General features: G+C 43.9%; 1 protein-coding gene across 1 annotated transcript; it reads left to right on the forward strand.

The window, feature by feature from the left end:
- On the forward strand, positions 1–25,800 carry LOC135241833 (anoctamin-5-like). The gene is made up of 21 exons (XM_064312556.1): positions 1–336; positions 2,232–2,302; positions 3,085–3,126; positions 4,288–4,395; positions 6,072–6,140; positions 6,783–7,067; positions 8,002–8,121; positions 9,670–9,785; positions 10,386–10,520; positions 10,798–10,903; positions 11,321–11,381; positions 16,424–16,575; positions 18,397–18,477; positions 19,684–19,912; positions 20,556–20,725; positions 21,716–21,813; positions 22,449–22,579; positions 23,168–23,373; positions 23,523–23,725; positions 24,594–24,699; positions 25,076–25,800. The coding sequence occupies exons 1-21, from the start codon at positions 261–263 to the stop codon at positions 25,304–25,306; spliced, it is 2,796 nt and encodes a 931-aa protein (XP_064168626.1). The 5' UTR covers positions 1–260; the 3' UTR covers positions 25,307–25,800.
- The last annotated feature ends 38 nt before the right edge of the window (positions 25,801–25,838 follow it).

Below are 25,838 nucleotides of genomic sequence, written 5' to 3' on the forward strand. Positions count from 1 at the left end.
GTGTTTTAATACACGTTCTTCATAGAGTGAACCCATAAAACTTCCTAAGAGAGTTGGCCGGCTGCCCACGACTTATCAACCGCACAGTAGCCTATTAGCAGGGTAGCAATCCCCTTTAAATGGCAAGATTGGACGGGCACTTTTTGGCATGCAAACGTCTGTGGGACGAAGTTGATTTCTGTCAATAGCGAAATCTGCGGGTAGCTAGCCTACGGAGCACGGCAACAGTAAAACCAGTCCCTTAGAAAAGGCAAACTACGATGAATCAAGTAAGGGACAATACGAAAGATGAAACTATTATAGAGATGAAAGTTTCGGAGTGTTCCCGGAGTGGAGGTAAATTACTTGCCAAGTTTTTGATTCATATATTGAAACACAAGCAAAAACTGACTGTTGCTACGTTTGGTGCTAAAAGCTATAACATATGATCACCCTTACGATCACGCCTTCAAATATTTCTACATGAATTAAGCTGTTAACTCAAACAATTCTGATCAGTCGACTGTGTGCTTTTGTCACTGCGACTGAACATTCTGTAATATTAGGCTGCCGTTTAACATCTTTAAAGTTAAAATATTTAACCTAGAAATTATGAACAGTGTATGGGGGAAATAAATAGTGTATTTGTCTCATATTTTATAAGGGGAAACGTGACAGTAACCTGTGTACATTATAAATGTATGTGTAAATACTGAGATCTGGAAGTTTCACCCAGTGGCTGTTAAGTGTGCGGCTTACTCACCTCCCCTTTAAATTAAATGTCATGCCTACTGCGTGGTCCGGATGCCTTAATTTCTAAACATAGCAACGTGGCTGTCATGGATTGACTCGCCTTTCAGGATTCCCCACAACCAGCAGTGCCATGGACACAGCCACGTGTTGGGTTGTGTTTGTTTGCATTGAGCTTGGTTTCTGTGTTTGCTTTGTGTGGGTTTGGGTTGTGTTTGTTTGCATTTTGGTGTTTGGTTGTGTGTGTTTTTTTACTATTTGTTTTTTGGGTTGTAGATGTCTGTGTATACTTTGGTTGTGTGTATTTGTGTGTTAATGTAATTGTGTGTTTGCAGGGGCTTAGATATTTGTAGAGATTAGGCCAAAGTACAGTGAATCACAATAAATGTCTAGCAGCATACAGATACATTTTACAGATGTTACAAACATTTGTAAGAAAAATTGTTACTCCCTGAAGGGGAGTCATATAAAAAATTATGAACATGTTATTATAAATCAATTTCACCTCTATTTCGTATCATATTTTACCAACTCATGATCATCAGTCATAATCTCGTAGTCCAGGGGCGTCCAGTCTCATCCGAATGCGGCTGGTGTGGGAGCAGGTTTGTGTATTAGCCCAGCTCTTAAGACACCTGATTCGGCTTGATTGAAGTAAATTAGTTGAATCAGGTGTCATAATGCTGGGCTACAGAAAAAACCTGCACTCACGCTGGCCCTTTTTGGGTAAGATTGGACACACCATCCATAATCTATTCAGGGACAACAATCACAACACACTAGACACCCCACTTCAATGGATTTTTATTTTGAAATTCTCACTGGCAAAATGCTTGGAAAAGCAACATATCGTCTAATTTTGTGGATAGTAATTCAGCAGGCTGCTTCTTATTAAATTGTTCATGTTAAAAAACCTGTTCCTGTTTAAAATATTTCAGATTTGCAACTGTAGTTTTTAAAAGCCCAAAACCCTGTGACATGTGACTATTGATTCTTCCACGTGAATGCAAAAACAACAAAAAACAAAACCCTTAGGCTAAGTGGCTTATTTATCCTTGCCAACACTGCTGTCATATCACAGTGATCCTGGTGACTGTCAGCTTTATACATTGTCCACATTTGGATGATTAATGTCAATGCTACAGGGTTTAGCTTGTATTGTAAAGCAGTATTTTCGGGTGAAATCAGCCAATCATTATCCCCCTTACTCTTCAATATGACATTTTTCAACACCGAATATCACAGAATTTTCCAGAAACTGCACAATGCCACAGCCTGTATAGTAAAAGGATTAACTCATTTAAATCTCTAAGAACCAGTCCATCCCAGCTCCCCTCAATCCATTTCTCTATGTTGTTGTGTGACTCTAAAACTCATAGAACAAATCAATTTTATCTGTATAGCGCTTTTTTACGGAGAACTGTTACCCTGGCATTTTACTGAGCAGGAGATATAATCCTAGTTCTTTTAAGCAGTCACTCATCTCGTGTCCATTTGTCCAGGAGAATGCAGCGATGACTCTGATTTAACGTCAGTGTGTGACACAGCAACCCAGCTCCCTGGAAACCACGATGTAAGATTCACTGTGCCTGGCTCATGTTGTGTTTTGTATTAATAATGTCTGTGAGTATCTTGGGCGAAGATTAAAGTTGCGTGAAAAGAAATGTAAGAATTCTTTATCAATTTTAATCGTTTATTGATTGGAATCATATGCTTACATTATGGTAGCCTTTTTATTTAAAGGCCACTCTAACTTTGTAGCTATAATCCGTACTTTAATTATGACTTAATAACTGAAACTAAAGCCAGCAGTAATCTGAATCACATAGAACATCCTTTTTTTCCCCTATGTGTGCATTAAGAGCAGTGCATCTCTTTTTCACTGACTCGCCATCTTTGTCCTCTTATGAATCTAGCTCCCTGAATCTGTCCTCCCGTCTTTACATCAAACAGTGTTGGCTTCCCCAATCATATTAATTTAAGCAGTATTTTTTAATCAATGGAAGGTGTGACATATTTTAGTTTAAAGGTTAAATTTCTTTTTTGCATATGTCACAATAAGGAGCTTGATTAAGTGTAATTATGCATGCTGTTTCTATTTAAACACCCATTCAGTCACTGGTCAGTCAGTCCATCAGTCCAGTCACCAAAAATACATTTATGACAGATTGCTTCTCTCCTGTTGTCATAATTTTGTAGAGTGTAAAGCATCCTTATAATTTAATTATTATTATTATTATTATTATTGTTGTTGTTGTTGTTGTTGTTAATGTTATTATTGTTATTGTCATTATTATTTTTATTCTGTGCTGAATTAGCTGCCACTTCTTCACTGTCTGTTCTGCTGCTCCCCAGGTCTGGAGGAAGCGACAGCTCTTCCTGAAGTTCCGCTCCAGGGTACGTCAGAGTTCAAAGACTTCCTGCACTGGCGTCCCTGGGCTGTGGTTTCTGTCGAGAGGAACGCTGTGAAATGGCTCTGTGTTTTATTTTGTGTCCCACAATTAGCCTGCTATCTAGCTAGAGATGAGGGACTGCAGTTAATATATGGGCTGAACCATATTTAAATTCTTGTGCAGGCAAATTTTACTGCATGGGGTGGCTGGTTAGTGAGATTCCACACTACACCGCGGCGCTAGAGATACTCCAGTGTGACCCTCGAGGCCAGTAGTACTGTTGGCTTTCATTCTTCCCCTCTAATCAGGGCTGGAACACCAGGTGAGTTAAATCTCTGGCCAGTCACTGGCAATAGGCTATCAATTAACTATCAGGTGGATGAGAAAACCGACAGTACTACTGGCCTCGATGGCCAGATTTGAGTATTCCCGATGTAGGCTCTCCACTCATTATTAAGGTGGTTTCAGACGGTTGGCTCCTGTAGTCGGTGTTGATTGTATCAAAACACTAAGCTCTACCTTGACAGATCAGCACACTCAGTGATCCATAGACCAGCTATCTTTATCTCAAGAGATCATAACGCAAGCAGTGATCCTATTACTGTGAATACTTCAGACTGGCTCGTAGTGAATATATTGTTAGTATTACATTACCGGATCCATATATTTATATGCAACTGCAAATCTGTGCAGCGACTGACCTTGTGTTCAACCTCTCATTGCAACCCAGCAACACTGTGCATATTGTCATCATAATTTGCTTTCACTTCAACTGTCTGCTTACCCATTGAGGTAAAATAAAAAATAAATATATCTGAGTGTTCTCATTTTTTAGTGCTGTTTCTCATACCAGAATATTTTACGACAACAGTGTGGGCTTATCTGAAATGGCCTTACCAATGTTTTAATTTTAAATTACTAATAGAAAAAAATACTTTATCTTCTCAGTGAATCAGCAAAAGTGTTTCTTGTGGTGTCCCTCATGACCCAGTTATTGGCCCCTTTATTGTTCTAATTGTACATGCCCCCAGTTAGTGACATCATTTGTAATTATGTCTCTAATTATGTCTCTAATTTGCATTCACTGTATATGGGTCTGTGATACTGATCCTGATTCAGTGCATGAATGTGTGTGTTCACATTCTTTCTGGTTATCTTTTCACAGATTGACAAACATCAACAGAGCAAAGACTCAATCTTCTTTCGGGATGGGGTACGAAGGATTGATTTTGTATTGTCCTACGTGGATGACCGGAATGATGCAAGGAAGCGGGTAAGCTCCATATAGAGATAGATCACAAGCACAGTTTAACACAGCTGTGCACACTTGAACCTAGTTTATAAGCACTGAACAAATTAGAGCAGTTTTTACATATAGCTCCCCCTCCCCATTTCAGGGCACCTTAATGTTTGGGACATAAATGTTATGTAAATGAAAGTAGACGTTTTATTATTTCTTATTTATTTATTTTTTGCATGCAATGACTGCTTGAAGTCTGTGACCCACAGATATCACCAGGTCCAGAGTATCTTCTCTGGTGTTGCTCTGCCAAGCCTGTACTGCAGCCCATTTTTAGCTCCTGCTTGTTTTGGAGGCTAAGTCTCCTCTTCAGCATATGAAATGCATGTTCACTTGGATTCAGATCTGGTGAATGACTTGGCCAGTCAAGAATCTTTCAGTTTTTGGCTTTGATAAACTCCTTTGTTGCTTTAGCAGTATCAGCAATTCAACCACATATGAATTGTTTGATTTCAACTCCAAAATTGCGGAGTGCAGAGCCAAATCTGAGTATAGTCAGAGGCTAAGCCATGTAGAAAATTAAGAGTGATCATCTTAAAATAAAATATTACTGGATACCAGTGCATGGAGGCCAAGAGAAGATGTGTTGGAACTATTTTTAGTTCCAGTTGAAAGTCTAACTGCTGAATTTGGACAACTTGGAGTCAAGTCAAACTCTGACAATTGACACCTGAATACGGAGCATTGCGATAGTCCGTTCTGGTAGCCTTCTCACATTTTCCCTAACAGTTTCAAAAATATTGTCTACTGCTCAGTGCCACTGAACACAACCTTACTGTCAGTACTGTCAATCTGTAGAAGATGCGTATGCTTGATAGCAGTATTGTCATTCTTCTCTATATCATTTTTCTATTATATAGACATTTGAAGATCCTGGCATGGAAATTGTGAACTAAAAACTGAACCAATTCTTTGGTAATAGTCCTATTAAATAAATTGGATTAAGTAAAACATGTACGTTTTAGTGTTTTTATTTTAGCTTTCAGTAGATGCCAGACACCATCTGTGTTCAAGAATGACTTTCTTTGCTTTCCAAACCAACCAACAATTTGGCTCAGAATCAAGTTTACTGTGACCAATACTGTGGCACAAATGACTTAATATATAGTATATTTAGAAAAATACATTATCTGACAAATACCGACAAAATGTTTTACTAATGTGATTTTGGGTTTCAATCAAGAATCAGACTCTCTAAATAGAGTCTAAATCCTGAAACCTGAAAAAATAATCATTGTGTAGTTTTTTTTTTTTTTTTGTCCTCTGGATATTTAATTTTTTTTATTGAAGCACTGTATTGAAGAATTGTTCCCAAATGCTCTCAACAAAAGCTGTTCCATTTGCACCCGGCAGATCACTCACAGGGGGTATTTTCATCTCTGGTTATTGGCGAGCCCAATTAAAACAGACAGGCTTGGAGCTAATTAGACCCTATCAGATACAATCAGGATGTCCTACTGTGATGCCAATGAGAATCTGGCAAACGCAGAACCAAACTGTATTTTCTATGAGGAAAAATATTTTCTACAACCATTTGCAGGGTTGCTATTAATGGCTAAAGATGGCTTCGTGTAATCGGTCCATGAATACAGCTGATGCAATCTGACTTCTTGTGCAAGTATTTGTTTTGTTGTATTTTGCATTTTCAGGAGCGGAGGAAACAGTATGAGGCCAACCTGTTGAAGGAAGGGCTGGAGCTTGAGACAGAAGACAAATCTGTGAGAAGCAACACTGCCTCATGCAGAATCTTATATTTCTCAATGAGCAGCAGTAATTGGATCAAAGTACAAAATGCACAGATATTTATTTGACATGCCAGATTTATTTCTCTTTGGTGTAATAAAGCTGGTGCACTTGACCAGATGTTTTTATTTTAATATTATGAAGTGAAAAAAGAACAGCAATGTAGTCATTATTGCCATTATTAACCAGTATTGGTTGTTTGGTCAGCAAGTATTTTAGTCTTATATTTAGGCTTAAAATTTTATTTCTATTACTTTTTTTTTGCTAAATAAGACTAAAATATTGCCCACAAGGTGAGACAATTTGATTCATTTCAAGATTTGCCGAGAAAATAATGTATGAAAATTTCACTTGTCAAGCAAACAGTAACCTTAAACAAGGCAATGAGCAAAGAGAAAAAGAATACAATTTTAAATGTCATTACACGACTACAACTCTTGTTAAGACAGTCTTTTTTGTAATGAAGTGGAGAACACTGTATCGAGCAACATTTCTGGAAATGCTCGATTGGGTGGGTGCGGTGACTGAGAAAGCTGTGACACGTGTAAAGCCCCATTGTAATGGCACTTCAAACGCGGCGTTGTAATCTTTAAAAACACCCTTCCATCTCGCCACAGGAGTCCGATGACGGCAGGACCTTTTTCTTAAAGATCCACGCCCCGTGGGAGGTGCTAGCCACCTACGCTCATCTGCTGAAGATCAAGGCTCCCTTCAAGGCGAATGACATCCCCGACAACAGGGACACGCCCATGGAGTGGCTCTTCAAGCCCTTGCGCCTGCCCAGTGACATCATGCATCCTGAGCCTGACTATTTCACCTCCCACTTCGACAAGGGGAAGATCGACTTCTTCCTCCTTGACGACAAGGAGACCTTTTTCTCCCCTTCCAAACGCAACAGAATTGTAAGAGCCCCTCCTCCCCTCACATTCAAACACCCGTGAGCTAGTTCCTAAAGAAAACCATGCAAAATATGATAATGTTACCAGTTGGACTTGCTAATTATTTTTTCCCACGGCGCGCAGGACTGCCTGCCGCCGTGGGCTATGCGTGGCAAATTGTGGTCACTCACTCACTCATGGACGATCTGAGAGGGACGTTTGGTAGGACGCGTGTGCTGGTGGTGCTTCGTTTAGTACGACGCATGCACAGGTGCATCTCCCAAAATCACCACTTCAAACGGCACAAGATTTTTAAGCACAACTTTATCGCCTAACCTTACTTTAGCTAACCCTACATGTTAGCGTTTCGCCTAATTTAGTTAACCTAGTTAGCACGTACTACTGATACAGATCTATGGACACATGGAGGACAACAAATACCGTTACAGAGGTGAGGACATGCCATAGCTAGCTAGCTATATAGTTAGCCAAGTTTTACTCATGACACTTTGTACAGGTGCGCCGTGGGTCTGGACGGTTTTGTGCTTGTTTTAATTGCCAATACTGGCAATTGTATTATGAACATGGATGTTGCTAATGAAGTTGATACAGACACACAACTTCATGCACTGCTGCTTCAACCTGGGAGCAGCAGTGCATTTGCATAAATGCTATTCAGTTTCGAGCTGCATGCATTGTATGATTGTGTACATTATGTGAATGATTCTTCAATGACACATGCACTTGTGATGAGGCAGTGATACACAGTTAGCTATGCGCTGGGAGCATAATTGAGCGCTATTCTTTCTGTTCAGCTCGTAACAACCTCTGATTCCCAACGAGATAAACAATACTCTCCTCCAGCCACTGGAGAGCATGGCCCTGTCTGCTCTTCCGTTGGATTGATCTTATGCGATTGGCTGTGTCCACCCTGATGTGATTGGCTGTGCTTCCGCAGGTGTACTATATCCTGGCTCGCTGCCCCTACTTTACGGAGGACTGCAAGGCCAAAGACAAGACCGGGATCAAGCGGTTATTGAACAATGGCACCTACACCGCTGCTTTCCCACTGCATGATGTAAGTCTCAGCCATGCCGCTGGATCGCACTAGACCATAACAGCAGTAGATAAAACCCACCCCCAGTTCATCCATAATACACCTTCAAGAACATGGATGAACATCCTGTTCACTTTTTTGCACAGTTTATGGTTTAATCGTGTTGTTGCAAAAACTCATGTATTCAAGAAATGTAACACTGAGGAATAGTTGAGTGCTTCTTTTTTCTGTTCATCATTATGACTTTGGTCTTGCCACATGAGATTCTGATTTAACTTTGTTGGCTGTTCAGTTACTGAAACAGGGATAGACCGTAGAGCTTGATGGCAACTTTCAATATGTGCTTAAAAAAATCCAAAATGACAAAAAAGGCAATTGACATCAGCCAAACACCATCTGTTTAAGAATTTTTGCATTTCTAATCTTTGCTTTCCACATACCAAAAAACAGGCGAAGGTTCAGGTTTACTGTGTCCAATGATGTAATCAAAATTATTACATTTATAATATATAATATATTCTGTATTAAATGTATTTGTATATCAATAATATATTAAAATATCTTATGCCAAATGCTTTGTCACAAATGTGATTTTGTGTTTGAAACGGGAACCAGGCTCCTGATTCTGATTCCTGAAACCAGGAGCAGGAATCGTAATGTAGTTGGTATCCTCTGGGTTTTCAATGCTGCACAGCATTTCAGTGAGCGCATTAATGCAGACGCTGAGTAGCTGATTACCTCTGAGACATGCAATGTGGAATGTGGAATTCTCCGATCAGCACTCAGTTCATCATCTAGCCAAAGTTGTTTTTTAAGGGTTCTGAAATTGCCACAGGGTTTAAAATTGCCTTTTGAATTTAGGTGACGGAGAGGTTATGTTAAGATGGGTGGTCAGGAAGTTATGTTCAGGACTGTCCTGCATTATAGCCACCCCCCTTCTCTGGACTTCTGTGAAGCTGCTGTACTGTATTCATCATTGGGGGATTCATCATTAAAAAGCAAATGATGACGATCTGAAACTTTCTCATATGAGTGTAAATATGAAGTAATATTTTATACGGTCTTATTTCTATCGATGAGGCCAGACCATTCTGCCCACCTAGGCTGCCCAGTATGCTAAATGCCTAAATGCTTAGCCTCGAGTTATAAACAGCAAGGCGTGATGTGTGGCGCATGCCGCCAAGCCACAGGCTTTTGAAGCCCTATGCGATCCCCTTCACGCGTTTGGAGGGTTGGTCCCCTGCCATGGCACTTCCGGTGTTGAAGTCTTTGCTCTGTTTGTCATTATTCTGTGTGTTTTCACCCGTCTGAATACAGTAAAAGCAATATGAAAGGAAGGTAAACGTTCTGCTCTCCTAGTAACAGTCACCTTAGTCACCTTAATGCAATGCGGCAATTTACTGTACCAATTGTAAAAGCCTCGCTTGGTCTAAGCTACAGCAGTCTAATGCAGCACCCACTGCTGTTTCCAACAGTTTAAGGTTTCTTCAAGTTTATCATCTTCATTCAAGATAGTAGACGTAAGGGCATGAGTGTAAAGGAAAACGGTGCTCTCCTCTCTTCATGCAGTGCCAGTACTGGAAGAGGGCCAGAGACCCCAACTGCGAGAGCGAGAGGTACCTGTTGTTCAATAACTGGGGTCGACTGCTGTGCTTCTACAAGGAGCAGCCTCTCAACCTGATTCGGTGAGGAAAGCCAACGAGCCACCGCATGTACAATTACATACACTCCTGGGCAAATAAAATGGGCCAAGCCCAAAATGGCAAAATATTAAGCTTTTAATGGTCTTAACAACAAATCATTGTTGTTAAGACCATTGTTGCCCAGGAGTGTACACACCTTTATGGTGAGGTTCTGAGAGGGAGGACCAAAATCTCAGGATGCGTTTGATGTTCTGGCCTGTGGACCGAGACACCATTAGCCTGAGGTTTCCGCTTCAGCTCAGTCACAACTTTTATTATTATTTATTTTATTTTATTTCATTTCATTTTATTTTCTCTGTGCTAAAATAACCATTTCCTCACTGTCTACTAGTGTTCTACTACTCACTAGGTATATTGTTGTTGTTATTGTAATAATGATAATAATAATAATACAGTACTTGTTGCTGTTGCTGTTTGAACAAACCAGAGATGTTATCATTTTAAATGAATGATGGGATGTTCTGCTATTTGTGATACAATATTCATTATACCCAGCGCTGCACAACGAGTTCCCTTATCTAATCTCATCTATGGAGGCTGGAGTGTTATGTATTCTTTCTGTCTGCTGTTTGCTGGTATCAGGAAGTACTATGGAGAGAAGATTGGGATTTACTTTGCTTGGCTGGGCTTTTACACGGAGATGCTGTTCTTCGCTGCCGTGGTGGGCTTGATCTGCTTCATCTACGGCGTCCTGACCTACCACGAAAACACCTGGAGGTGGGTACAGGACCGTGGTAACAGAACTCTAATGTGACTGTTCCATAATGGAACCCAGCAAGCCATTGTTTGGAATTAACCCAAGTTTGCCTCAGATCATAGACCAGAAATGAGCCTGTGGCGTATTTCCAGTCCAGTCTCAGTGCCATTAGGGAACTGGCAGACTGAAGCCCAGAACTGACAGAACACACAAGATGGTGTTTCCTGATCCTGAGGGCCGACTCAGGGATTGTTGTTTTGAGGTCCTGCTGTACCTCTCTCCCACCGTTTCTTGCAGTAAAGAGATCTGCGACCCTGAGATCGGTGGAAACATCGTGATGTGCCCGCTCTGTGACAGGAAGTGCGGGTACTGGAAGCTGAGCTCGGCGTGCACTTCCACCTGGGTGAGTGACATGCCGCGCTCCTACAGACCCTTAACTGTGGAGTTGGGCCCAGACCAACTGCCGTTTCCTGTTGACGCTCCTTCTTTTAATCTATTTTGTCATAGACGTGGTCATTATAAAGATGCACATTATTTTAGATTTTCTTTGAATAACCCACCCCCATCATGTTTTACTCATCAATTTTTTGTTTGTACATTGTCTTTTTTTTTACATTGTACATTTTTACCTTCAGCTGTTTACTTTTTTTTGTCTTGTACTTTTTAATTACTTTTGAATTCTGTCAGCTGTTTTTCTATTTTTGTTTTTATTTTTTTAAACTTTTTTGGAAAGCGCTTCCTGGTCAATGAAATTTCAACCACAAGTGTCCCAAATATTTTTGATATTTCAAAAGATAAATCCTGTCCTTTGTTTTTTCAGCAATCACATCTGTTCGACAACATGGGGACAGTTGTCTTTGCCCTATTCATGGGTATTTGGGGTGAGTAGCTGTCTATTAGCAAATCTATTTGTCTATTTAGAAATGGATTCTAGCTCTCATGCCCCCTGCTCTCCCGGTGGACTAATAAGACATTGCATCAACTTTTATTTTCAGTTTCCCATAATAATCAATAATCAACATAAGTCTCATCTGTTGAAACTGTAAGAATCGGAACATGTCAATACGGTTCATTGTTTGGATTCATATGGTTCAGAGTTTCCAAGTTTCCAAGTGGAACAATAAGGGCCACACAGTTTCCAAGTGGAACAATAAGGGCCACACAGCATTGCTTCTCTTGCGATGGCTGTGCAGTAAAACAGCTAAGGAACTGGCCTCGTAGGTTCCATTCCCATATTGGTCACTGCTGTTGTATCAACGAAAAATCAATGAATCACTGCTGCTGTACCCTTAATGCTTAACCTGCATTGCTTCAGTACATGTGCAGCTGTGTAAGAGGATGCTTTATAAGAACTCAAAAGCTGCCTAAAGCTGTCCTATAGGGCAGAATACATTTTGCAGAGGGAAGTGGAGTAATATCATTATTTCTGGGGTGTCTTCGTTATTTTGGTTCTGTCCGAATCTGCCATGTCAGTAACTTTTATGGACTGCCCGCTCCCAGACCAGTAAAGATTCCAGCGTCTTTTACCTACTGTTAAATGTCCTGCAAAACTAACCTCAGGTTATAGAAATCCCATGCAAATTGACATGTCGAGTACATCAAGATGGCGCCGCGGATGGCTGCCTCGGTGTGTTGGTGCGCATTGTTTTGCCTTGTTTTTGTTTGTAAATTCAGTGTTTTGCGATAGCATCCGGTACTCTTTCACCAGGGAAGAGCTCATGAATATCAGGGTAACAACTCCTGTGGATTTATTTCCGAACATTCTCATCACATCTGCGGAATTACTGGTCACTTTTGTCAAAGGTACGCTCACCCTTGTTCACGCAGTGAAACGCCGGAGGAGAGGGAAACGTGCCGGTGCGCTCGTGCGTCTCCGCAGACGCGGTCTACGCACTCCGTTACCGGGAATATTTCTATCTAACGTGCGATCGCTGTGCAATAAACTGGACGAACTCCAGCTACTGGTGGAGAAAAACAGAGACTTTTCAACATCTTCCGTTTTGTGCTTCACGGAAACTTGGCTGTGTGGATCGATACCGGACTCTGCGCTGCAGCTGGCAGGCTTTCAGCTATTCAGAGCGGATCGCGACACAGAGGGCTCCGGCAAAATGAAAGGTGGAGGTATTTGTTTTTATACAAACAGTGGCTGGTGTAAAGATGTTACAGTGATTATGCAGCACTGTTCTCCTGTTCTGGAAACTTTTTTCATCAACTGCAAACCCTTCTACTCCCCCCGCGAGTTCGCTTCATTCATTCTGGTCGTTGTTTACATTCCACCGCAAGCCCTCGTGCAGGAGGCACAGCGTACGCTCGCCGACCAGATACTGTGTGTGGAGCGGACAAACCCGGACTCTTTCGTTATCGTCCTCGGCGACTTTAACAAAGGGAATCTCAGCCACGAACTGCCTAAATACCACCAGTTGATTAAATGCCCGACCAGAGAGGAGAACACTTTAGATCACTGCTACAGTACAATCAACCGTGCCTATCACGCCGTCCCCGCGCTGCACTGGGACACTCTGACCACATCATAGTCCACCTGATTCCTGCATACAGGCAGAAATTAAAACTCTGCAAACCTGTTGTGAGGACATCTAAGAAGTGGACCAGTGAAGCTATGGAGGATCTTCGCACGTGCTTGGACTGCACTGACTGGGATGTTTTCAGGACTGCTACCATCAGTCTGGATGAGTACACAGAGGCTGTGACATCATACATCAGCTTCTGTGAGGACAGCTGTGTACCATCACGCACCAGGGTTATCTACAACAACGACAAACCCTGGTTTACAGCTAAACTCAGACAGCTAAGGCTGGCAAAGGAGGAAGCATTTAGGAGTGGGGACAAGGACCGGTTTAAAGAGTCTAAATACAGGTTTAGCAAGGCGGTGAGAGATGCTAAACGACTGTACTCTGAGAAACTCCAACAGCAGTTCTCAGAAAACAACTCGGCCTCTGTCTGGAAGGGCCTCAGACAGATCACCAACTACAAACCGAAAGCCCCCACTCCACTAATGACTTGCGCCTGGCCAACGACCTGAATGAGTTTTACTGCCGATTTGAAAGACAATGGGACAGTCCTGACACCATCCCCCGTGAACCCATTCACCAGCTCCAGACCACCAGCTCCTCCTCCCCCATCTCGGCAGGAGCCCGGGCCTCTCTACAATCACCCACCTCAGAGGCCCCCTCCCCTCCCCTATCACAATGACGACTCTCTCCCTCCTGGAGAGGGACGTTAACAGATTATTCAAGAGACAGAACCCCCGCAAAGCAGCTGGACCAGACTCTGTCTCTCCCTCCACCCTGAAGCACTGTGCCGATCAGCTGTCTCCGGTGTTCACAGACATTTTTAACACCTCACTGGAGACATGCCACGTACCAGCCTGCTTCAAGACCTCTACCATTATCCCCGTCCCCAAAAAAACAAGGACCGCAGGACTCAATGACTACAGACCCGTCGCCCTGACCTCTGTGGTAATGAAGTCTTTTGAGCGCCTTGTACTGTCCCACCTCAAAACCATCACGGACCCACTCCTGGACCCCCTGCAGTTCGCATACAGAGCCAACAGGTCTGTGGACGATGCTGTAAACATGGCCCTCCACTTCATCCTCCAGCACCTGGACACTGCAGGAACCTATGTCAGGATCCTGTTTGTGGACTTCAGCTCCGCCTTCAATACCATCATCCCGGCTCTACTACAGGACAAGCTTTCCCAGCTGCACGTGCCTGACTGCACCTGCAGGTGGATCACCGACTTCCTGTCTGACAGGAAGCAGCACGTGAAGCTGGGGAAACACGTCTCCGACTCCCGGACCATCAGCACCGGCTCCCCTCAAGGCTGCGTCCTTTCTCCTCTACTCTTCTCCCTGTATACCAATAGCTGCACCTCCAGTCATCAGTCAGTCAAGCTCCTGAAGTTTGCAGACGACACCACTCTCATTGGACTCATCTCTGGTGGGGATGAGTCTGCCTACAGGAGAGAGATTGAACATCTGGTGTCCTGGTGCAGCCATAACAACCTGGAGCTCAACGCCCTAAAGACAGTAGAGATGGTAGTGGACTTCAGAAGGAACGCAGCCCCACCCGCCCCCATCACCCTGCATGACTCCCCAGTCGACACTGTGGAGTCCTTCTGCTTCCTGGGCACCATCATCACCCAGGACCTCAAGTGGGAGCTGAACATCACCTCCCTCACCAAGAAGGCTCAGCAGAGGATGTACTTCCTGCGGCAGCTGAAGAAGTTCAACCTGCCAATGACAATGATGGTGCACTTCTACACTGCCATCATTGAGTCCATCCTCACCTCCTCCATCACCATCTGGTACGCTGCTGCCACTGCCAAGGACAAGGGCAGACTGCAGCGTATCATTTGCGCTGCTGAGAGGGTGATTGGCTGCAATCTGCCATCCCTCCAGGACCTGCACACCTCCAGGGCCCTGAGGCGGGCAGGAAAGATTGTGGCCGACCCCTCCCACCCTGGACACAAACTCTTTCAAACACTCCCCTCCGGCAGGAGGCTGCAGTCCATCAGGACCAAAACCTCACGACACAAGAACAGTTTTTTCCCGACTGCAGCTGGCCTCATCAACAAGGCCCGGGACCCCCACTGATACTGTACTGTTATCCTGACCCCCACGGACACCAAACAGACAGCACCTGTACTTATAACACTTTATCCCCTTGCACTATTGTTTATTGTTTACTGTTTACCGTTTGCACTATGTTTATGTTATTTTATGTCTGTTATGTTTTTATTGCACTATGTTTATTTCATTTTATTTATCTTATTTTATGTTCACTGTTATGCACCACCTGACCAAAACAAATTCCTTGTATGTGTAAACCTACTTGGCAATAAACCTGATTCTGATTCTGATTCTGATTCTGATATTTTGTTATTTACTGTGGGAAAGGAGTTTCCTTTTCTCCTTTGTTGTGCTTAAAACAATCACTATATTTTTGTTTGAGTTATACGTTCTATGTGTTCTTGACATTCAGTTCAGTCCCCAAACACCTCCTTGACTAAAGGATATTTCCAATACACTACCTCAGTTATTGCCTCTGAAACTGAATGGTTATGGATCATCTGTTCAAATAGCTTCTGAAAGCAGAGTTCATCCCAACCTGAAATCCCAAAGACCCAGTTTCAGCCCTGCTCCTGTGCAACTTTTCTTTTTTGTTTTGGCACCATCCTTTCTTGTTGTTCTGCCCCATTGACTGTATAAATGCACATCAGTTACAGAGAGCACTTTTGACACATGGGACATTTCTAGTGTGACGACAGTGCATTATGAAGTAGCCACTCCCATCTCTGCATTTATAGAGACTGATTACAGAGACTTTATCCCGTTCAAATTCATCATTAACATTACAGTGTTACTTTACAGATATTGTCCAGAAAACTTATCCTATCTGAATAGGGATTCCAATAATTCTCTCTGGACATTATCTGCTAAATGCCCATAATGTAATTTCTTCTGGCATTTGTACACACAATGCCCAACTGTTCTCCACCCTATTGAGTTGAGTTAAATACGAGCTCTTTCTTTACTGGGTTAAACCATGGGATGGCTCAGCCTTTTCTCTAGATGAATTTAGAGAAAACTGAAGGCTTGTGACCACGTACCAAGCAACAATCCGATTTTGTTCATGTAAGTTTCTTGAAATTAATTTCCATTGTAGACTGGGGTAAAGGGTTTCGCTGTCATGTTAGATTCACAGTTGAGTTTTTGGGAAGCATGTTAACACACCACTCTGGCGAATGAGAGGCATCAATTGTAAAGCGCTTTGGATAAAAGCGCTATATAAATGCAGTCCATTTACCATTTACATCAGTGTCATGAATGTGCTGCTAAAGTATCTTATTGGTTGTAGAGTGTGTACCCAAAAGCATGAAGACGTGCCTCTTTTGTCCCCTCAGTGACCCTGTTTCTGGAGTTCTGGAAGAGGCGACAGGCCCGTCTGGAGCATGAGTGGGATCTGGTGGACTTTGAGGAGAAGCAGCTGCAGCTTCAGCTCCGACCAGAGTATGAGAATAAGTGCACTGGCTACCAGCTCAACCAGGTCACACAGGTGCAGTAACCCAGGACGCGACCTCAGGCCTAATCTGGGATGGATCCACAGCTTTGTGCATAGCCCTAGTCAGGGATTGCTCCAGATTAAACTTACTTGGCCCCGGTTGGGGATTGATCCAGGTTAAAGCTTACTTTGGCCAACTGGGGATTGATCCAGGTTAAAACTTACTTAGGCCCAAAAGGGGATTGATCCAGGTTTAAGGCTTACGTGGGCCTAATCAGCGATTGGGCCAGGTCTAATGCTTACTTAGGATTTATCAGGGATTGATCCTATTTCAATACTTACTTAGGACTAATCAGCAATTGATCTAGGTTAATTTTACTTGAGCCTAATCATGGATGGAGCCAGGTTTTTTTAAGGGGAAGGTTAGTGCTGACTGGTTCTGCATTAGCAGGTAAAGCTCAATACAGCATTGGGGACTTTATCAGCCTCGACAATTTTCCTGAGAAAATTTGTACTGCTCACTGACTCCTTCATCTTTATTTTCAGTCATACTGTGGAGAACTTAAGACTTTCCTCCTGGGCTCTCCTGTCTTCGAGATACACTATCTCATGTCATGTTTTTATTTTCTGCTGTTCTGAAGTAGCGAAAGTAAAACTGAACTTGCCTCACGCTTGCATCAGAGAGATTGCCGGTAGAAATACACCCTAGTGTCAGGTTCTGCTTCCTATTTTGAACTATTTTGACCGCTGACTGCTGGGCAACCAATTGCTATCCCCATTTGTTTCCATTTCTATGCTCTTTGGAATGCAAAATCATTCATTGTCCCACCTAATTACTACAGGGAACCCCGTCAGTTTGGGCGAGCGTAGATTAGCACACACACTCCTCTGAAGCATGTGCTGTCAGCCATTGCTTCTTTTTCTCTCTGCAGTGGAGTTGAACAGCACAAGTTAGGTTCTAGCGTTATTGATGCAGACAGGTTCTAGCATTATTGATGTAGACAGGTTCCAGCATTATTGATGTAGACATGTTCTAGCGTTATTGATGTAGACAGGTTCTAGCATTATTGATACAGACAGGTTCTAGCATTATTGATGTAGACAGGTTCTAGCCTTATTGATGTAGGCAGGTTCTAGCATTATTGATGCAGGCAGGTTCTAGCATTATTGATGCAGGCAGGTTCTAGCATTATTGATGCAGGCAGGTTCTAGCGTTATTGATGTAGACAGGTTCTAGCATTATTGATGCAGGCAGGTTCTAGCATTATTGATGTAGGCAGGTTCTAGCGTTATTGATGCAGACAGGTTCTAGCGTTATTGATGTAGGCAGTTTCTAGCGTTATTGATGCAGGCAGGTTCTAGCATTATTGATGCAGGCAGGTTCTAGCGTTATTGATGCAGGCAGGTTCTAGAGTTATTGATGCAGGCAGGTTCTAGCATTATTGATGCAGGCAGGTTCTAGCATTATTGATGCAGGCAGGATGCAGGTGCCCAATAAAACAGAGGAATCCTGCACAAGATAAACAACCCCACCCTCTGTGGGCAGTGCTATGGCCAGATATGCAAAGACAAGTACATTCATTTGCATCTGCCTGCTTGTATTCATGTCTGTGGGAATATCTTAGTGCAGAGCAGCAATTGCTAAAACCACACTACTTAGCATCTGAGAAAAATTACCACCCCCTAAGAAAGAGAGAGTTTAGAGGTAGAGAACCAGCAATCCCATGGTGCACTGCCCATAGTGTACATCTCAGCCTTTGTTTACAAATAAAGAATGAAAATATAATTGAAGCTATTAATTTAGCCCATTCAAGGGCTAAGAATAAAAACCTTCCCTCTTGGAGATCTCTCTCTGGGTTCTCATCCCTCTTGCAGGAAATGGAGTGGGTTTTGAACAGGACCACCACAGACTTCATCGGGAAACTCTTCTTGTGCTGGACCACAGTGGTGCTGTGGGTGAGACTGGCGAGAGGGGAGATTGTAGGGGATTGTGGGTAAATCTGAAAAGGCATAAGTGTGTGGTGATGCTAAAGACATCCCATAAAACCATTCTTCACCCGTTGACTTGAGGTGAGGATGTTTTAAATTATGAGTACTCCATATTTAAAGTAAAATCATATTCATTTTGCCAATGCTTTATCTGACTATATAAATAACTTGAAAATTTAAAAGCACAATAGGAGTAGCTTGTGACTTGAAGAGCTGTTCTCATCAACAGCAGTCACGTGGGGTTTGGAGCGGGAGAGTGGGGGGGGGCGGGTGACTGGTTCTGTTTGGGTGTCGGATTCAGTTGCATGCTGGCCCCAAGTCAATGGGCTATTTATAACCTTGGCCATTAATGAATATCCCTGCGTCGTTGCCATGTAGAATGTAGAAAATCGCATGTCCCTAACAAGCAAATGCATTTCCTTCTGTTTGTAAGATTTTTCCCCTATTACCGTTGGCCCCTGCTGTACCCCCCCCACCCCCACCCCCCTTACCCCAACCCACATCTCCATCTCCATCTTATGCTTTCCTGTCACATTCAGTATTTCTCTGTGTGCGACCAGGGCTTTGCTTAAGGGGACATGTGGACATGGAAGCTGTGCTTTGATGTCTTGTATTAACAACAGCAACGGTAACAGCATGCCTTAAGGAGGCCGGGGGGTGGAGCCAATGCATGAGTGGGCTGAGCCATTCCAGAGTCCAGGTGGTGCCTGGATGTTAAACAGTGGCCTGCTGATCTTAGCGTCAGCAGCACGTTTGATAGGCCTGACAGGGTGTCAATCATCTGATTTCTCACATTGAGACTGCACTTATCGAATGCAACAAGTATCAGTGGTTTGTCAAGAAATCAGGTGGGAGGTGCATAAAAGAAGTCACAGAGGGGCCTCAATAAGGGACCTAAAACAGGGACCACTGTATGGGACAATGATAAAAGGTTATTGTTGGCATGAATAGATCAGCTGTTACTAATGATGCAAGATTTGATGTAGCCTTTGTGAATGCAGTGAATGTGTCCATGTGTGTCTATAGCCTATGACGTGACAGCATGCTTGTGTGCCGCTGTGACATCAGCGTGCTCTTGTCTGGCTAGCCCATGAGCTCGGCATGCGTGTGCTTGTGTGCCACTGTGACATCATCGTGCTCTCATCTGTAGCACATGCACTCGTTCCCCTCCAGGTGGCGCTCATTATCGCCTGCATCATTGGGGTTATCGCCTACCGGCTGGCGGTCTACGCCGCGTTCGCCAGCATCATGAAGGACAACCCCCCCAGCAGGCTCCACCTGGTGGGCTCTCTCATCACTCCCCAGCTGGCCACCTCCGTCACCGCCTCCTTCATCAACTTCATCATCATCATGATCCTCAACTTCACCTACGAGCGCGTGGCCATCTGGATCACCGACATGGGTGAGAGGCTGCAACAGACGTCAATAAAGAAAATGGCTGCAGATTGCAATGTTCAGTGTTGAATCATCTGTGACTGAGTACATTATACTCTAAACAACATGCAATTCAATTTGAACTCTGTTCTCTGACTCATGTATACTGTTCTGGAGTTGAAGTAACACTGAACCTGTTTGTGTGTACACATGCCAAACTGCAACAATCACAGCTACAAAATAAACTTGCTTTTGAACTTTAGTTGGATATTGACTTTCGCAGGAGTGGGCAGTTTGTTGATTGTTGGAGTCCATTCTGTGGCTCTGTTGACAACCAGTCACTACAGTCACAGTATAGAAGAAACTGATGACTTTGGATCCTCTTGCTGGAAAAAACATTGTATTGTAAATAAGCCATCCAATATTGAATATGTATGAGATAAGAAAACATTTAATTTATTAATATTTATTAATTATATAATAGTGCCAGAAACCAAGGATAAGTTTTAATTTCTTTTAAAATTTTTGTAATGTTTTATTATATAAGCTTCACAAAATAGGAATCAGGGCTATTGTCCGCTAACTGCAAATTATCTCTGTTCCTGTCCAAAATGGAGTGTATTATTCTATTGCCGTTGCTTGAGAACAGATGCTGACTGGTCATTCCACAGAAATTCCCAAGACCCACCTGGAGTATGAGAACAGGTTGACCATGAAGATGTTCCTCTTCCAATTCGTCAACTACTACTCCTCCTGCTTCTACTTGGCCTTCTTCAAGGGCAAGTTTGTGGGTTACCCAGGCAACTACACCTACATGTTCAGACAGCTGAGGAATGAGGAAGTAAGTTACGCTATTATTATTGTTACTATTGTTATGCTATTGTTACTATTCCCACCCTGCTCTTCTTCATGGTTGCCAGGGCAGCGGATTCAGAGGAAGTGACTACATTGTTAGTAATTGCCTGATGCACATGACTTTCTTAAGTTGTAATATATATAAAGAATCAAAGAAAACAAATTTTGTGATTTGTAAGCTTGTTTTATTTAGGTGAGATTTTCGTTTTTTATCCTGAAACCCACAAAGTTCTTACACTGAGCACTGAAAGAGGATTTGGGATTGGTTATTTGGAGACTGTGTATAGTGTAAACATTTCTCAATCCATATTGCATAACCAACATGGAATTTCACATTTTAACCAATCAGCAGTGTGCCTGTTTAGTTGGCTGCCAATCATAGTTTCCAAAAACAATGGATGCCCTGTGTCAGACCTCCAGCTTATATTTTGAAATGACATACTTTACATGAAGAGGAAACTGGAAGTTTCTTCATGTCTTATACAATTCTCTGGGTGACGCATGAGGTGCACATTTGTCACCTCAAAAAAGCCTCCTTGGGCACACAATGACAGAAGAAGACCTGCAATTAGGCAGTTGTGTATTTTCATATTTGCTTGATGTAAGCCTTTAAGTATTGTTTTATTATTTAGTCTCTTTTTAGTATTCAAATTTGTAGAAGTAAAACTTCTTTATAGAGTGACAGAATTAGTGATTCTCTGTGTGCTCAGGTGCATTTGGGAAAACATAGCCAAAACAGAGCCTTTAAGTTTAAAAAATATGATTTAATAGGACTTTCGGAGTAGTTGGGAAACTGTGTGTGATCTCTAGTTTAAAAACTAGGAACCCAAGACTGATAACAAAGCTGTATTCGTATGTCAGTGTTTAAAAGCCAGATGTGTCCACGATCTGAAGAGTGAAGTGATACCATAAGACAGTCACACAGCCACCAACTATACACATCTGTCTCTGTCTCTCCCTTCCACCTAATCTGCAGTGTGACCCTGGAGGCTGTCTGATTGAGCTGACCACCCAGCTGGTCATCATCATGTCTGGCAAACAGTTATGGGGCAACATCCAAGAAGCACTGGTGCCGTAAGTATTAGGCCTACGCCAACTTCAGAATACGTCCAAGACTGCTGTAATCTGTGGATGTTGGAATTCCAGTTGTGTGACCTATAAAGATGACCCAGCTGTGTCCCGCTCTTTCCTGCGTTTAGGTGAACAGTAGAGCATGCAGACACATCTACACGGAGCACTGAGAAACTGCTTTTAGATTTTTTCTGTTACTGTCTGTTTGAAATTCGGAATTGGTGCTATGTATCTGTGTGAGATTGCTCTGGTTTTATCTATTGAAGATGCTGAAAAACATTTGCTCTAGCAATATCTCTCTGGAATGTTGAGCACTTGTCACTATCTGCGTAAGTTTGTTCTGCTGTTATTATCTATTTGAAAGGCTGAACTGGTTCGTCTTTTTGAGATGGCCTTGGTTTTATCTATTCAAGATGCTACAAAACATTTGTTAACAGTTCAAAAGTGCTCAGGTGATGTTCGTTTGAGATTCTGACATTGTGTTGCATGTTAAGACGGGTTAATGTTGTTGAGACAGCTTTTGGGGCTGGGAGTTTGAGAGAGCGCTGGTTTTCTGTGTTAGAGTCGGTTTTAGTGTTGTGCGTTTCAGACAGCTTTGGTGCTGCGGGTTTGAGAGAGCTCTGCTGTCCTGTGATCAGGTGGCTGAGGAACTGGTGGGGCAAATGGAAGACACTCAGTCACCCGGAGAGTCTGTACAGCCGCTGGGAGCAGGACCATGACCTGCGAGAATTTGGCCAGCTGGGCCTCTTCTCAGAGTACCTTGAGATGGGTGAGAGAACCTGCAAACACCCCAGTGTGCAGTGTGTACACAGTGCAGACACTGCAATGCTATTAAATTCAGTCTGCCATGTGTACGCAATGTGAACACTGCATGTGTTGTAAACATCAGTCTGCAGTGTGTACGCAGTGCAGACACCTCTTGCACCTACACACGATTTACATGAAAAGTATTTACAGCATGTTCACTGTGTACTGTGTAGTCTCCCCCAGTGATCCTCAGCTGTGTCTTTCTCTCTTCCTCAGTGATCCTCAGCTGTGTCTTTCTCTCTTCCTCAGTGATCCTCAGACTGTGTCCTACTCTCTTCCTCAGTGATCCTCATGTGTACTGTCTCTCTCTCTTCCTCAGTGATCCTCAGCTGTGTCTTTCTCTCTTCCTCAGTGATCCTCAGCTGTGTCTCTCTCTCTTCCTCAGTGATCCTCAGCTGTGTCTCTCTCTCTTCCTCAGTGATCCTCAGCTGTGTCTCTCTCTCTTCCTCAGTGATCCTCAGCTGTGTCTCTCTCTCTTCCTCAGTGATCCCCAGATGTGTCTCTCTCTCTTCCTCAGTGATCCTCAGCTGTGTCTCTCTCTCTTCCTCAGTGATCCAGTTTGGCTTCATCACGCTGTTTGTGGCGTCCTTTCCACTGGCCCCCTTGCTGGCACTCTGCAATAACATCCTGGAGGTCCGGGTCGATGCCTGGAAGTTCACCACCCAGTTCCGCCGGCCCGTGGCAGCCAAGGCCCACAGCATCGGAGCCTGGCAGGAGATCCTCAACGGAGTGGCCATCTTCTCTGTCGTCACCAACGTGAGCGCACCATTTCCTCTGTCGTCGTTAATGTCTGCGGATGTTTTTGTGCCTTTGTGTGCACGCTTGTGCCTCTGTGTGCTGCCGCCTGCCTTGAGTGCGCGAACTTCGGTTGAGCCGGGTCTGTCTTGACCGTCCCAACCCCTCAGGCGTTCATCGTGGCCTTCACCTCCGACATGATCCCCCGCCTGGTCTACTTCTACGCCTATCACCCCGGCTCTGAGCCCTCGATGGAGGGCTACATCAACAACAGCCTGTCCGTGTACAACATCTCCCACTTCCCCGTGCGAAACCAGCCCGAGGAAGGAGAGAGTCCCGCCTGGTTCAACAGCTCCACCATGACGACCTGCAGGTCAGAGCCTGTGCGCAGGCGGGAGCGTGACTGGAGTAGGACGCGCTCGATTGGCTGTTCTCGGGGTGCGGGGACGAGCTGTCAGGGTAGGCGAGGCGGGCACAGGGCAAGACGGCCTTTGCGCTGTCACCTGATCTTGCTCATTTTAGCGCGCAGCGCATGCTGATGCTGATGGGCTCTGGTGGATTGAAATCCGGAGGGAAAGCTGATGAAAAGGCTCAGAACTTCCTGAGTGCCTTTAGGGGCGTGTCCTACTTTGTGCATCTCAAACCACATACCTCACTACGTGCTCCTGGTATTTATACGACTTAAAATGGCTGAAAATAAAGGTTAAGTGACGATCCTGCACAGTCATTTGACATTTTTAGACAGACAGTGGCGGTGGTGCAGTGGGTGGCACAGCAAGAAAGTCCCCAGTTTGAATCCTGTCCCCAGGGCCTTTCTGTATGGGGTCATGTTCTTCCCGTGTTTCAGTGGGTTTCCTCTGCGTACTCTGGTTTCCTCCCACAGTTCAAAGAAAGATCAGCCTAAGTGGAGACTCTAAATTGCCCGTAGGTGTATGTGAGTAAATGGTGCGTGTGCCCTGTGATGGATTGGCAACCTGTACTGGGTGCTTTCCGGTCCTCTCGCTCAATGCATGCTGGGATAAGCTCCACGCCCCCCGCAACTGACCAGGAATAAGGGGGTTAGATGATGGATGGATGGACAGTGCCTACCTCATCTACCCTGTCTGGATGTCCTTACTTTTTTTATTATTCCATTATTATTCCATGGAATTTATTATTCAATTCCAGTGAGCGTCAAACTGCGTGTGCTTTGAAGCCTGAGTTATTGTGATGATCTATCATGACAGCGCTTGTTGTCCTAGGTACCGGGACTACCGTTATCCCCCGGACCACGAGTGGCAGTACTCCCACACCACGCGGTTCTGGCACATTCTGGCGGCAAAGCTGGCCTTCATTATCATCATGGAGGTACAGTATCCTGCACCGGGGCCCAGGACCGTTCCCTTCCAAACCGGGAAACAGAAAAGGCCTGACCGGTGTCCAGGCATAGTTCCTTAGCGCAATGATAGGTGTGCTGGATGAGGGTATTCAGGTAAAACGCCATATGTGCTGAGGTGCCAAAACGAGGTAACAAAATATCCTGCTGGTGGGTGAAAGTTAAATCAATAAAACAATGTTGTAGCAGCACAATCCCAGTGACTTGGTGATCAACTTCAGCACCTGTTCGTAGTTGGTGATTATTTGTGTTTAGTGTCCAGTCGTGTACGAGGAAGGTCTTTAGTATGAGAAATGCAAAAAAAAAAAGAAAAAGAAATAGCCCCTGCACTCGTCTTCTCTTCCCCAGCACGTGGTGTTTGTGGTGAAGTTCTTCGTGGCCTGGATGATTCCAGACGTGCCCTCCGACGTGAAGGCCCGGATCAAGAGGGAACGCTACCTGATCCAGGAGTACCTGCACCACTACGAGGTGGAGAAGCTCAAGGTCCAGCTGACTCACAACGGCCAATGCAGAGCGGAGCCTGACGCTCCGGAAACCGTTACCGTGGAAACGCACAACATTTATTCCGAGCGCCTGTGACGACAGGCTTCCCCGGGCCCGGCGCTCTCGCGTCCGAGATGAGGGTGCCAGACTGTGTCCGGGATGCGCCAGGGTGCAGTTTGCTTCTTAGGGAGGCTTCAGTTTTCAACCCTCTCCCACCCCCCCACTGAAACCACCCCCCCCCCCACCTCGTTCTGTGTCGCAGAATCTGCCTCCCTGCCTATAACCTTCACCTCCAGACAGGGAAGGAAGGGGTCTTTGCAGTGACATTTGCGAATTAAATTGCACTCCACAGATACAGTTGGCGTTTTTGTATCAAAGCAATGCAGAACTTAATGAGAGATGGGATGGGCTAGTATAATCTTAGGCCATATCCGCATAGCTCGCACTGTTGCTTAGGCAGTTTATTATTCAATAAGCTGCACTGTGCCAAAGAAGGCAGGTAGAATTTTTTTTTTTTAAACTTGAAAGTGTCACAGACAGAAGTTTGTCTGCCACCATTATGTTTATTAAATGTTATTACATGTTGTTGATTTCTTGTGTATGACTGCAGTTTACATCGTCCCACTAC

Source organism: Anguilla rostrata, chromosome 16 (assembly GCF_018555375.3).
Source record: "Anguilla rostrata isolate EN2019 chromosome 16, ASM1855537v3, whole genome shotgun sequence".
Classification (NCBI taxonomy): domain Eukaryota; kingdom Metazoa; phylum Chordata; class Actinopteri; order Anguilliformes; family Anguillidae; genus Anguilla; species Anguilla rostrata.

Coding starts and splice junctions, on each gene's coding strand:
- LOC135241833 (XM_064312556.1), top strand. CDS start 261: ATGAATCAAGTAAGGGACAATACGAAAGATGAAACTATTATAGAGATG. Junction 3,127..4,287: donor TCCTGAAGTTCCGCTCCAGG/GTACGTCAGAGT, acceptor ATCTTTTCACAG/ATTGACAAACATCAACAGAG. Junction 18,478..19,683: donor GGACCACAGTGGTGCTGTGG/GTGAGACTGGCG, acceptor GTTCCCCTCCAG/GTGGCGCTCATTATCGCCTG.